This window comes from Sceloporus undulatus, chromosome 8, assembly GCF_019175285.1.
Source record: "Sceloporus undulatus isolate JIND9_A2432 ecotype Alabama chromosome 8, SceUnd_v1.1, whole genome shotgun sequence".
NCBI classification, from domain to species: domain Eukaryota; kingdom Metazoa; phylum Chordata; class Lepidosauria; order Squamata; family Phrynosomatidae; genus Sceloporus; species Sceloporus undulatus.
In genome coordinates, this window is record NC_056529.1 from 24,117,527 (window position 1) to 24,131,283 (window position 13,757).

The 13,757-nt window shown below is 47.6% G+C and overlaps 1 protein-coding gene across 2 annotated transcripts in view; it reads left to right on the top strand.

The window, feature by feature from the left end:
* GRIN2A (glutamate ionotropic receptor NMDA type subunit 2A) overlaps positions 1 to 13,757 on the top strand; it is a 112,735-nt gene that overhangs the window by 19,018 nt on the left and 79,960 nt on the right. For both annotated transcript variants that reach the window (XM_042438023.1, XM_042438022.1), the window contains exons 2-3: positions 741 to 942; positions 2,851 to 3,273. In XM_042438023.1, the coding sequence (XP_042293957.1) occupies positions 2,854 to 3,273 (420 nt within the window). In that variant the 5' untranslated portion in view covers positions 741 to 942; positions 2,851 to 2,853. The remainder of the gene's footprint in view (positions 1 to 740; positions 943 to 2,850; positions 3,274 to 13,757) is intronic.

Below are 13,757 nucleotides of genomic sequence, written 5' to 3' on the forward strand. Positions count from 1 at the left end.
TTGGAGGACTCCATCTGCAAAAAGAGGAGACTGGATTTGCAAGAAGACTGACTTTTTGAGTAAAAACCAAAATGGAAAGAAGGACTCTTTGAGGATTGGTGCCTCTTTGGCGAATCCAAGGGGAAACATTTGAATGACCAGCCTGGGTGTAAATTTACTCCAAAGTAATCCCTGCAGAGGGTAGGATCTTTACTCTGGAGTAGGGAATCCTGCGTGGGATCTTGGCCCCATTTTTGCAAAGCCCAGTAATTCTGACCTGGTTTGGAAAGGGGTTGGGGTGGGCTTCCTTGGGAGTAAGCCATGCCTTGGGCCAGGCATCCTTGGAAGGGTCCAGATTGCCCAGGGAAAAAGGTTGGCCACCTGGGCAGCCTTTGGTGGCGTGACAACCACGCAATGCAAGCCTGGTCTCATGCCACCTTGGTTATTATAACACCACTCTTTTTTCCCCTCTCCAACTTTTCTTACACCTTTTTAGCATCCTGACCTTTCCAAGGGATGCTGCCTGCGCTTCCAGCTTGACTCCCCAAAAGGGGTTTATATCAGCTGCACCCAGATTTTCTTGGCAAAGTCCCCCTTGCCAAGTCTGTCCGCTTGCCTTCCTATTTTTCCCTGTGCCAAGGTAAATATATAAATAAAGTGTGGCTTTAGCGCTAATGCGGTGGTCTCCTCTTCTTCCCCCTCCTCCTCTTTTCTGCATCCCTTCCCTGCCTCCTTCTCTCCCGCTCCCTTTCCTGCCACAGACCACCACCTTTGCAAGGATAGCCATCTCTGCCTCCTCCGGAGGAGGCCATGCTGCTGGTCCGGATGCCCAGAAGCCTCCATCGCCGCCTCCCCACCTTGGGCAAGAAGGATGGCAGCCCCCCGTGAGGCCTGGCTCTGAGGACGCCTGCGAAATGCCAAACTTTGCAGCCCAAGAGGAGGCTACAGTTTCTCACATTCCTGGTAAGGTTGCTGTGGAGTCCACATTTCTAAGGCTGGGGGGTGATGCATCACAATTGAGGAGCATGAAGAGAGGGAGCATCCTCAGGAGTGATGCTCAGAGGAGGGTGCCGCGCATGCTCCAGCCACCCGGTGGCGCTCTTGGCCTTGCCTGCTTTCCATGGGGGGGGTCCCCTTGTGAATGGAGAGCACCCAAGGCTCCAAAGATGCTCCCAGGAGCCCTTCGCACTCCTACGCACTCTGCAAAGAAAGATGGGCCGGCGGGGTTGCGGGATTTGCAGCAGCGTGCCATGTGCGCCCATGTGCCAAGCATGCTGTGCCAGGTCCCTCTCTCAAAGCACTGCAGAAATATGCCTCTGGCTGGCTCCCGACCTTAGATTCCTTGCATGGTGTGGTTTCCAACACAAACACATTGGTTGTGGCACGGTAGTGGGCACGCAAGGGAGCTCTGTAATGCCCCCAATAATGCCAACCCTTCCCAAAAAGGAGAGGTGGATTGTAAAGGCACAAGGGAATTGCTGGTTGGTGGGGCTAGAGTGTCACCCTCTTTGTGTGGTGTGTGTATGTGTGTGTATGTACATGGGGGTCTTTCGCCCGCTCTGACTGCGGTAATGGGAGGAGGGGGAGAGAAGTCTGCCCTGCAACAGCCGAGGCTGAGTTTTGAATCCAAATGAACACTGGGAAAAGGGAGGAGGGCGAGCTCTTTGAATAAGCCCCTCATGGTGGACGATGGGTGGGGTTGTCATCAATGGGAAGGGGGAAGGTTTGGCTGGCAGGGGGAGTTGATTTTGCAGGGGAGCAAGGAAAACTCTAGCCCCCCCTTTTGCACACACCTCTGCCACATTTAAGTCATGGCACCCCCCTTAAATCCACCTGCCCAAAGTCACATGCACCCCTTCCGAAAGCAGCACAGAGTTGGGATTCCCACATCTCAGCCCTGCAGGAGAGACACCTTCATCCATGTACCCCTTTTTCCCCCATGCTCCTTGCTTGCTTGCTTTCCCCAAAGGCTGTGAGTTAAAAAAGACCCAGGAGAGCCGAGCAGAGTCATGCCTGCTGGAGGTGCATGCCAATGCCAGGCTGGGAAAAAGAGGAAAGAGCCAGAGAGAAAACAGGCTTTTTGAGTAATGTGTGCCAGAATCTGCTTCCGAAATGTAGCCCCTTTGGTGCATCTAGTTGGAATCAATTTCCCTTTTTGGAAAGAGGTGGGAAAGGAGGCATTATGTGAACTGGTCCTCTTTGCAGCCCCTTCTTTAGCAGCAGTGCCAGGAAGAGGTGGCAGACATGGCCTGGACCCACCGGATGCCTTCAGTTTGGCAATGGGTGTTCTCCCCCAAAAAGGCAGAATTGAGGGTTTCCAAAATGGCCCATTATATACAATGGTGTGGTTATTACTACTACTACTACTACTACAGTGGGCTCTTGGTATCCTCTGGGGTTTGGTTCCAGGTCTTCCAATGGATACCAAAATCCATGGATGCTCAAGTCCCATTAAATACAGTGGCATAGTAAGATGGCGTCCCTGATATAAAATAACAAAATCAAGGTTTACTATCTGCAGTTTATACTTTTTTTTGGGAATAGTTTCAAACTGTGGATGCTTGAGTCCGTGGATAAAAAATCTGTGGATACAGAGGGCTGGCTGTATCCTTGAAATATTTATATCTAGCAAACCCACACAACCTCAAATGCCATGGCAGTTAAAGTGGTGCCAAAGTGGATTATTTCTGCAGTGTGAACACACTTTTGTGTCGCCTTTGCCCTCTACTCTGTGGGTTCATAGCTGTGCTAGGCTGAGGTTTCCACTTTCAGGTTGCAAGAAAGAGTGAAGGGTTAGTTGAGGGAAGGATGTTGGCATAGCTTCTTGCCAGGAGGGTTCATCCCGCTTTGTTTGCGTCTCTTTGTTTGCAGGGCATGGAGTTGGCCAAGATGGCACAGGTCTGCTGGCATCTGCTGGTGCTCCAGGCTCTCCTGGCGGAGTTGGCCCTGGTCCGCGGGGCGGAGAGAAGTTACCCCATCCTGAACATCGCCGTTATCCTGGGGAGGACGCAGTTTGCCACGGAGAGGGATGTCCGAGGGCTCTGGGCCAGGGATATGGCGGCCGGCCTGGCCATTGATGTCAACGTGGTCCCCCTCTTGGTCAACCAGACTGACCCCAAGAGCATCATCACCAACGTCTGTGACCTGATGTCTGGCACCAAGATCCACGGGGTGGTTTTTGGAGACGACACCGACCAGGAGGCCATTGCTCAGATTTTGGATTTTATTTCCTCTCAGACTTTCATTCCAATCTTGGGCATCCATGGGGGATCTTCCATGATCATGGCGGACAAGGTAGGAGGAAATGATACCTTCTTTTCAAGCGACTGCACCTTCGCTGCCATGGTCCTGTCTGATGCAATCTTGGGTTTTGTCGTTTCCTTAGATATCTGGAATTCTGAGCCTGAAACTAGAAATCCCACGATTCTGTAGGAGGCAAACCATGGCGGCTGAAAGTGCTATAAATGTGTAATGTGGACTATATTTGGTATCGGGAGTCAGAGGAGAATTAGAAGGAAAGAAAATGAACTTAAGGGACTGAGTCACTCTTGGCTTCTTAGAATAAGCTGTACTTGCTGAATCTTTGGAGAGAGATTACTGATCGATGGATGGATCGATCGGAATGATTAGGCTTTTGGCTTCCTCTGAAGTTGGTGCTTGCAAAAAAAAATTGGTCCTCCAGATGTTTGGGATCTCAGCTCCCATAATGGCTGGGATTTCTGAAAGGCAAAGATCTGGAAGACCAATAATGGTCCCATTCTGCACCTCAATATCTCCTGGTGGAATGGGTACCAGACCATGGTGCCAACATTGGGGCAATGTTGGAGTGTCCCGGGGGCATTTCCCAACTCATTCCTCCAGTGACTCCCAAACTTTGCTCTTCCAGATGTTTTGGACTTCAGCTCCCAGAATTCCTGGCTGTGGATTCTGGGACTTGAAGTTCAAAACATCTAGAAGACCAGAATTTGGGAGCAACTGGGAGTGGCATCTGGCCCACCTGGCAAAAATAGTTTTTTTGGGGGGGGGAAATGATTGTTTTTTCCAGGGGCGACATTTTAGGAGATCTGAAACCAGAGAACGGTACTTGTTTTGGAAGAGACTTGTACCTCCTTGGTGTTTCTGAGGGGATGATGATTCTTGTTGTGCCTTTGGTTAGCCAAGTGTATTGTTGAAGTGTTTAGGAAGACTGGTGTGTTCTGGATGTCAGTAAGGACACTTTCCCATAGAGGACGGAGTGGGGTTTTGCTGGGCGATGTGCTCTGACCGCTCTTGACACAATAAGAAACGGGATTTCCAAGCCGGCCGTCTGCCCAGCTGGGTGTGAAAGGACTTCTCTGCTACCACTGACTGCTATCTTGTTTTAAAAGGGATTATTGGGATTGCAGGTTTAAAATGGATTAACAGTCCATTCCCTTTCCACCCCCAAGAGGATCCTGGGAAGGGTAGTTTCGTTTGGAAGCGGGAGGGAATCCTTTGCAAACGTCCTCTGCAGGACAGCTCCCATAATCCTCTGGGGAAAAGGAGGAAAGCATGACCTGTGAAACTGCCATGTTGCCCTTCCATGTGTGGTGTTGCATGTAAATGCATCTCAGCACTTATTTCATCCGTACATGCTCAGCAAAGGAGCAGCGCATGGACATTTAGGACTGCTACGGTGCAGCATAAAACCACGCAGAGTTTGGGGAAAGTGCCTCTTTGGGGAAAATGCAGTGTCCAGCTGGGCTGGCTGGGGGATTCTGGGCATTGCAGTCCCCCCAAAGAGGCACTTTTCTCAAGCTCTGAAGTGATGCAGAGGTTGGTGTTGCAAGGATGCTTTGCAGAAACAATAAGAAGATTTGCAACAAAGATTTGCATTAAGTGGTGCATAGGTTTGAATTGGTGGTGTGTCTGGAGAGGTTGCGGTGCTTTTTGGGATGTGCAGACAAACCAAAGTACAATGATGGGGTGATTATAATAAATGAATGATGATTATCATTTTTTTTAAAGGAGTGATATTAATCAATGGAAGAGAATAGGAAAACAGAACAATGCCTGAGATGGGATAAAGTAGCTCAGATTTCCAAGAGAGAGGCCCCTACTAAACATACTCCCTACAACAATCCCAATCTGGATTAATCCTTTGATTTGCCACTTTTCCAGATGCATTTAAAATGTCCTGGCATCTCTCTCCTCCTCCCACTTTCCCTTTTCATCCTCAGCTTATTTCCATTGCTGCAAATGAAGTTCCAATGTGCAAAGTTAGCTTCTCCTCCATTGACTCAGCAGAAGGGGTCCGTGGGAACTGAACCTTCCCCTTCCCAGTTGGCTCAGGCAAAAGCAAACTCTTGCAGCCTCTCCTTGCTTGTATAGCTTCCCTTATCAATAACTTTTGCTGTCTTGAGCCCATTCTGATGGCGCAGGGTCACCTGTGTCTCTGTTCTTTTTTGAACGTTTGGGAAATGTCAGAGGGTTGTAACGCTCCAGACTAGGCCTGGGTTTGTCACTGTGCAAACCCAATCTATTAAAGTTGTACCTTTTTCCTAGGCTGAGGTCCACCACTGTCTCCTTAATGGTTAATAATAATAATGGTTACCCGCCTCTTCCCATGGACTGAGATGGGAAACAACAACAGACCAACAAATACATAGCATCACTGTAATATCCACATTATAGTGATTCCCAGACCTTGCTCCTCCAGATGTTTTGGACTTCAGCTCCCAGAATTCCTGACTGTTGGCCAAGCTGGCCAAGGGGTTCTGGGAGTTGGAGTCCAAAACACCTGGGAGATCAAAGTAAGAACAGGCAAGGTACAGCCACGTTAATTCACTTTTAAAATTCATCATTTACAAAATGTGCAAATCCAAGAAACGCGTTGTTTCTCCTTCCTTTTGGAACGTCTCTCTGCAGAGAAAGTGAGCCGCAGATTTCCAGCCGACCCGGCCTTGCAGTCTTTGCTGCCCTGCTCATTCTCCCACCTTTTTGCAAACCACCCGAAAAGCTTTGTGTGCCAAGGAGCCTTTTTGAACCAATCTTGTTTGTCACTTCTGCAAAGGGTTGATGATAATTTGGCCGGGCGGCTGCTGACTCCAGAGCCACTTATTAGCTTTTCAGCATCAGAAAAACAAAGAAATATGAATGGTCCCACCCCACCCAACCTCAGGGCTGGCTTTGCAAACGGAAAGACCCAAAGGACCCCTCTTCCAAAACCAGACAGCAGAAAAGTAAAAAGAGAGCTGGATTCCCACCCGTTTTGTCTCCTGCCTCCCTCCCTCCCTCTTTGCTTTGCTTAATTCTTAATACAGTATCTTGTTGGTATTCAAAAAAGATATTTGGTAATTTTTTGGGGGGGTATCCTTTTGGGTTTGTAATAATAATCCAGTTTGACGCCACTTTAACTGCCATGGCTCCATGCTGTGGGATTCTGGGAATGACATTTTGTGGTACCAGAGTTCTCTGATAGAGAAGGCTAAACGTCCCACAAAAATACCATCCCCGTAATTCCATAGCATTGAGCCCTGGCAGATGAAGTGGTGTCAAGCTGGATTACTTCTGCAGTGTGGATGAAGCCAGAATGGGGTGCCAAGGGCCACATCTGGGCCACGGTCTGTATTTCTCCACCTTCAGGGTTCAAAAATGCCTGCAGTATTTCTTCTATAATATTTTTTGGAAGTCAGGGGACTTTGGGCACTTTTTGGAGGGCCAGAAAATCGAGTCCCAAAGGCCACCTCTGGCCCATGGTCTCCGTTTCTCCTCCTTGAGGGTGCAAAAATGTCTACCGTTTTTTATTTAATGTCTTTTAAAAGTCTAGGGGGGTTTGGGCGTTCCCAGAAGGCCACAAAATGGGGTCCCAAGGGCCACATCTGCCCCGCCGCCTCCATTTCCCCCACATTGGTCTAACCAGTCCTCCGAAAGCTCCTCACCGTCCTTTTCTTGTGTGAACCGAACAGAAGGGCGCTCAATATTGTCTCTGTCAAACATGCTTCCTTTCTCCACTTTGTCATCCATTAATGGCACCGGAGAACACACCGGCTTTAATTGGAGATGACAGTTTAATAGTTTTCTCTCTCCTTTCTTAGCTCCCTCCGACGTTTCGGAGATGAAAAGCGGGACACGTGTGGCCAAGCAACATCGGAGCGTGGCCCAGATGGAAAATATTGTTATTATTATTAATGAGGAAGGGTACGCAAGCTGGGAAAGGCTCCAGCGGTTTGCTTTTGCCTGAGCTGCCTGGGAAGGGCAAGCCGATGCCCTCTCCTTTCCCTCTGTTCAGTTAATTGAATGCATGGTTTGAAGCAATGGAAGTAAGCTGAGGACGAAAGAGGGAAAGCGGGAGGAGGAAAGAGAAACCGGGACATTTGAAAAGCAGCTGAGAAAGTGGGAAAGCAAGGGATTAATGGGGAATATCCTTGCAGAATTGGGAACGTTGGTGGGTTTGCAGTTTAAATAAAGTGAGGAGAATTGCATTTTAGCAACCCTATTTTGCATATGTGTACCTGTCTCTTTGCATCTGTATGTCTCTGAATTTTTGGAAGCTACTTCTGAATGCAAGTTTTGGCGAAAAGGCAGGGTGCAAGTGGATCAATCAATATCGAAAGTGAACAGGAAAGGAAGTAGTCCTGGAAAATAGAAAAGCCACAACGGCGTTGCAATGACCGAGTTATCAGGGCTAGTCTGAGAGATGGAGCCCCTCCAAAAAAGGTAGTAACTTTTCTGAGCGCTGGATAACGCCAAATGCAGCCGCAGCAGCAGCCAGGTCTTGTTCATTCATTGCTATTAATTTGGAGTCTCCGGGGAGATTTTTTTTGTGCAAACCTGAAATGCAAAACCTCTGGATCCTGCAGTCAATATGCAGCTGGATACAATTAAACCTGAGGATTATAAATAGCTAAATGGGGAAAAAAGGAGCGAGAGTATGAAGGTAATCTCTTTCTTAGTGCATCGGGCGCCTGTGGAAATATTTAATTACCAAGCAAACGTTGTTGTTGGGAAGGTGACACGAATCCTTCGGGTTCTAATTAAGTATTTGAACGACTAATTCTTGGCAATAGAAGACTGAAATGCAGCCCCAAATATTCTATGAGGTGACTGAGAGGTAAATCCTTAGGTATGGTTTGCATTGAAGTAAGCCTGTAGGGAGCTAAAGTGCTCTTGTTTAGTGTCTGATTATGACTCTGGAGATCAGGGTTCGAATCTCCACTCGGCCATGGAAACCCGTTGGAGAGTCACACTGTCTCAGCCCCAGAAAACCCCATCCTAAGTCTGCCTTAGGGTTTCCATGAATGATTTGTAGGCACACAACAACAACAACAACAACAACAAGAACAAGTCTTATATGTAGGATTGGAATGGATGAATGGGAAATGTGCAGCTGGAAAGGTAATGGAAGCAGCAAGGGAAAGCGAAGCATTTGTCTCGGGTGGAAGATTTGGGGGGGACAGCGGCAGCGAGGGATGGGAGGATTGCTTGATTGGTGCATTGCCCCTCCCATCATTCTTGACCCTTGGCTGGATGCTTGGATTGCATTGAGTCAACACTTGGAGAGACGTATTACTCCCAGAAGCCCTTGCCAGTTGGGCCAGCAATCAGGAATTCTGGGTGCTGAAGTCTAAAACATCTGGAGGACCAAAGTTTGGGAAACACTGGAGCGCTGGACTATGACAGTCTGGAGACTAGGGTTCAGGCATCAAAACCCATGGAGTGGTCTTGGGCAAGTCACACTCTCTCAGCCTCAGAGGAAGGCCATGCCAAGCCTGAGAAACCCAAATAGGTTTGCTGTCCGGTGGCCATAAGTTGGGAATGACTTGAAGGCACACAACAGCAACAACAACTCAAGGTTGCAGGAGTGGAACCGCAATGAATGTTTCCAATGGTTGTGTTGAAAGGAACTGGCAAGTGCAAATCTCTCTGGTGCCCTGTTTCACTATACCTTGCACTATGTGCGCTATTGCATTGATTGATTGACTGACTATATCTTGTACTACTTTTCCTCTCTCTTGGAGAAAGGGACCTCCTTGATGCTGGGCGAAGCACCACTTTGGTAAAAAATTCAGTTTTGGGATTTGGCCCAAAGCAAACCGGCGAGGACCGAGGCACGGCATGAATGTTTCATGGCTCTTTTGAGTGCTTTACATGGAAAAACTTGTCGGTTATGTAACGCCACGAGGAGAAGGAACACACTTTGGTCGGCCACGTCCCGATAATGCGTCCCTTTCCTCGGTGCCTCTCTCGCACCGCTTGTGAATTAAGGTTTGACTTAAACGCGGAACATTTCTCTTGTTTTCAGAGCAAGGCAGCTAATAGTTTTGGTCATTTGCAAGTGGAGATGGAAGAGGTTTTAGAAAATGGTTGTATCTTGTATCACACACATACACACACTTACATTGTAGGGCAACCAAAGTTCAGCAGATTCAGGTCGCTTTGCAAAGGCGGCTGCACTGAACTCTTCCACAGAGATTGGGAAAGTTACTTTTTGGGACACGTGAAAAAAGAGAGAAACTTTTCCAGTCTTTCATTTGCTCAGTTGTAGATCATTGGAGAGATCATTTTCTTGTTGCCAATTTGTTGTTGTGCACCTTCAAGTTGTTTCCGACTTTTGGGGTCAGCGATCCTATGATGGGGTTTCCTGGCAAGTTTCTTTGGAAGGAGTTTGCCATTGCACTCTCTGAGGCTGAGAGAGTGTGACTCACTCAAGGTCACTTAGTGGGTTTACATGGCCAGCCAACAGATTTATATATCTCCTTCAAAACGGGGACTTAATAGAAGTTAAAACAAATGCAGTATGACCCACCATATCCATGGGGCCAGCACCCATATTTCACTTCTACTCTCTCTAGGCATTTTCTAGGTCCTCCTGCATGGTTCCATGGTATTTTTCTTATGGACATTGACCATAGAGTTGTGCTGGAGGACTAGAAATGCCTAGAGAGGTGTTCTCCCTAGGAATCTCTAAGTCTTCCAGCATGACTTTATGGTAAGACTTCACGAGGTGCCACTTATTATTCAATAGGGTTTGCTCTTCTTTGCAGTTTCATATTTCCATATCATGGGTTTTTCTTGTCAAGATTCCTCAGATTGGGTTTGCCATTGCCCTCCTCTGAGGCTGAGAGAGTGCGACTTGCCCAAGGTCACCCAGTGGGTTTCCATGGCCAGGAGGGGATTCGAACCCTGGACTCCAGAGTCAAAAGTCCAGTGTTCAAACCATCACACCCTGCTTATTAAAAACTCTGGCCATCTTAACCACTCTCTGAGGTTGCCTGAGCTCCCGTTGCCTGGTTTGTATTGATCGATTGGTTATACTTATATCCCACCTTCCTCCCAAAATGGGATCCATGTTGGCTTGATTTTAATTCATGAAATGTTGCAGGTATTATGCATATATCTTGCAAATGTGGAAAGTTCAGATCAGACCAAAGATGCCCCTTCCCATTTTGACAAAGGCACTCGGTGCACCCAAAGTAGAGCGGAAACCGTTTCTCCTTTCTTTCGCTCCCTTTCTCTCTCTGTGCCCCGAGGAAAGACAAGACAAATCCATTCCCAGGCCCCCTTTTCACTCCACGCGCGTCAAAAGGCATCAGTGTTAGATCTGGGGATCCAGAGATGTGAAAAGGCAGCTCGTGTTCCAGCCTTGACTTCGCCAACTCTGTCACAACTTTGCACTACGGAAAGGAAACCATCCAATGTGCAACGTAGAGGGGAAGAGAACCAGAGAGCCATAGAATGATAGAGCTGGAAGTGACCCCAAGGGCCACCTATTCTAACCCCCTTTCTGCCATGCAGGAACTCTCAATCAAAGACAGATGGCCACCCAGCCTCTGCTTGAAGACCTTCAAAGAAGGAGACTCCATCAGTCTCCAAAGCAGCATCTTATACTGTCAAACCGCTCTTATTGTCCAGAAGTTCTTCTTAGTGTTGAGGTGGGATCTCTTTTCCTGTAGCTTCCATCCATTGCTCCATGTCCCAATCTCTGGAGCAGCAGAAAACAAGCTTCCTCCATCCTCAGCATGGCATCCCTTCAAATACTGAAACAAGGCTTTCATCTCACCCCTTAACTGTCTCTTCTCCAGGCTATAAACATACCCAGCTCCCTAGCTCTGAGAAATTCATGATATAGCCATGCTAGTTTGTATAATCAGTATATACACAGATTTTATAACACCTTTAAGACTAAGTGAAAGAAAGTAAGAAATGGTCAGCATGAGCTTTCGTAGACTCCAGTCTACGTCTTCAGATGCTTTGGCTTCCACTCCACCAAAAGTCTACTTCTTCAGTCTGTGAAAGAAGCTCATGGGGACAACTTCTTACTTACTTTTCGTTAGTCTTCAAGGTGTTATAAAACCTCTTCTCAAAATGGGAGAACTTAGATCCTCATCTCCTACCTGGTGATGACCCATGGCAAGGGACAGGTCCTGGGACCTGACAACCATACCTGTGGCATGCCACCTGCCCAAGGTTCACATCTCTTGCAAACAGCCTGCTTGATGCCCGTATCTCTCGCAAAGGGATCATCTCCTGGACTTTGCATTTCGACACCAAAACCACCCAATTCCTCGAGCGGCAAAGATTTAGGTCATGTTTTCCAAGTCTGGTTTTGGGTAAACGCCCCTCCCCTCCTCCCTTGCCACTTCCATGCCACTTTTCCCAGGATGGCATTGTAGTGCCTTTGATTTCCATCCCAAGAATGCATTGGGGAGGCCTTTGTTTCATCCCGCCGTTTTGCTAGCCCTTGCCCTGTTGTTCTGACTCACAGGTGGGTTACACACCGTGGCCGCTGCTTCCGAGGCAGAAAACACATTGCTGAGATGTTGTGTTGGGTAAATTGGGCCGGAAGACAGGAGAGACATGCCCCGCCGGGAGAGAAAACTGCTGTAGATTTTAAGGGTATGTTTTGTTGTTGTTTGTTTACCCATAAACAAACAGTACTAGTTTATAAAACCTTTCCCAAAGCTAGCGGTGAATATGGCCTTGGAGATCTCCTACCCAATTGCAAACGTGTTGAGTTTTGTCTGCTGCTTCCACTTACAATCTTTCACCGGCTCAGAGCAAGTTATTTCTGCACTACAAATCTCTCAGGAATCGGGGAGTTGTAGACCTCCCCCAAAACCCCAATCCTAAAATAAGATTGCTAGTTAAAAATCATCCCTGACATGGAGGTTTCCAGGTTCCCAAAACATGATAATAAGATTTATTTATATATGGTGCAGATGCTTTACGCTGATCTTATATCTTGTTGTTTTTGAAGCTGTTTTGATTCAAGCTCTAGGCTTGAATTGAACCATTCATTTAATTGCTTCTTAAAAACATGCCAGGAGAGAGTTAGGGCAACTTGCAAAAATAACTTTGGGGGGAAGCTAGAAGCATCAGAAGCCCCAAATGCTTGGCCACATGGGTCCCAGTTTGCCCCCACATGAAATGTTGGAGGGTGAGAATTGATTCGGTGGGTCCACTCTAGTTGGGATTCACCCAGTGGGATCATAGAGAGGTGGAAGGGTCCCCCAGAGATCATGTAGATCAATGCAGGATCTCCAGCTAGAACAGTGGTCTCCAAACGGGGCTCTTCAAGGGATTTTTTGGACTTCAGGTCCCAGAATCCCAGACTATTGGCCAGCATGACTGAGGCTTCTGGGAGCTGAAGTCCAAAATCTCTTAAAGGGCACAGTTTGGGGGCCACTGAGCTAGAACCTCCCCAGCAGGGAGCTGTCCAGCCTCTTTTGAAGAAGGCAAGAGAAGGAGATGTCCCCATTTCCTTAAGCAATTGGGTCCACTGCAGTGAAAAGTGAGAGCGTTCAAGCATTCATCTGGAAAGACCATCCTCAAAAGGCTCTGGGTGGGTAGTTTAGCCAAGATCATAGAAGGCTAGAGTTGGAAGAGACCCCAAGGGCCATCCAGGTCAACCCTCTTCTTCTGCCATGCAGGAACTCCCAGTCAAAGCATCCCCATTGACAGATGTCCAATCCAGCCTCTGTTTAAAGGCCTCCAAAGAAGGGGACTCCACCACTTTCCAAGGCATCTTATCCCACCATCCAACAGGTCTCACCATCAGCAATGTCTTTTTGTGTTTGTGTGGCGTGTGGCTGTTTTGGTCGCATGCCACCGATGCAGTCCAAAAAGATGCAGAGAGATAAAACTAGTCAGCCACCAAAGCGTTATCCAATGCCTTGTTCTTTTTCTTGCAGCCTCCCTTCCTGGCCAGGAACGGTTTGTTTTATTAAAATCCCACTTACTGGCTGGCTTTTTATTTATTCCCCTCACTTTTAAGATCTTAAAAATTATATTTTCAAACATTTCAGTTAATGTCCTGCCTCTCTCTTTCTGTCCCGTTTCCATAATACCTTACGGTTGTTTTTATTCTTATGAGCTGCAATGTATATATATATATATGGCAAGGAGATATATTGCCAAACAGCACAAGGAGGAATAAAACACTGGCCCTTTTCCTGGAATTGCTGCCAATTTGTCAAGGGCTTGCTTCTATTGCCGTAAGTGGCATCATGGTGCCTGCAGTCTGAGGCTGCATCCACACTGGAGAAATAACCCAGTTTGGCACTGCTTTAACTGCCCTGGCTCAAGGCTGTGGAATTCTGGGAGTTGGAGTTTGTTGTGGGGCCCAGAGCGGAGCCAAGGGCCATCCAATCCAACCTTCTTCTGCCGTATAGGAATAAATAGGATCCTAGAGTTGGAAGAGACCCCGAAGGGCCATCCAATCCAACCTTCTCCTGCCATATAGGAATAAATAGGATCCTAGAGTTGGAAGAGACCCCGAAGGGCCATCCAATCCAACCTTCTCCTGCCATATAGGAATA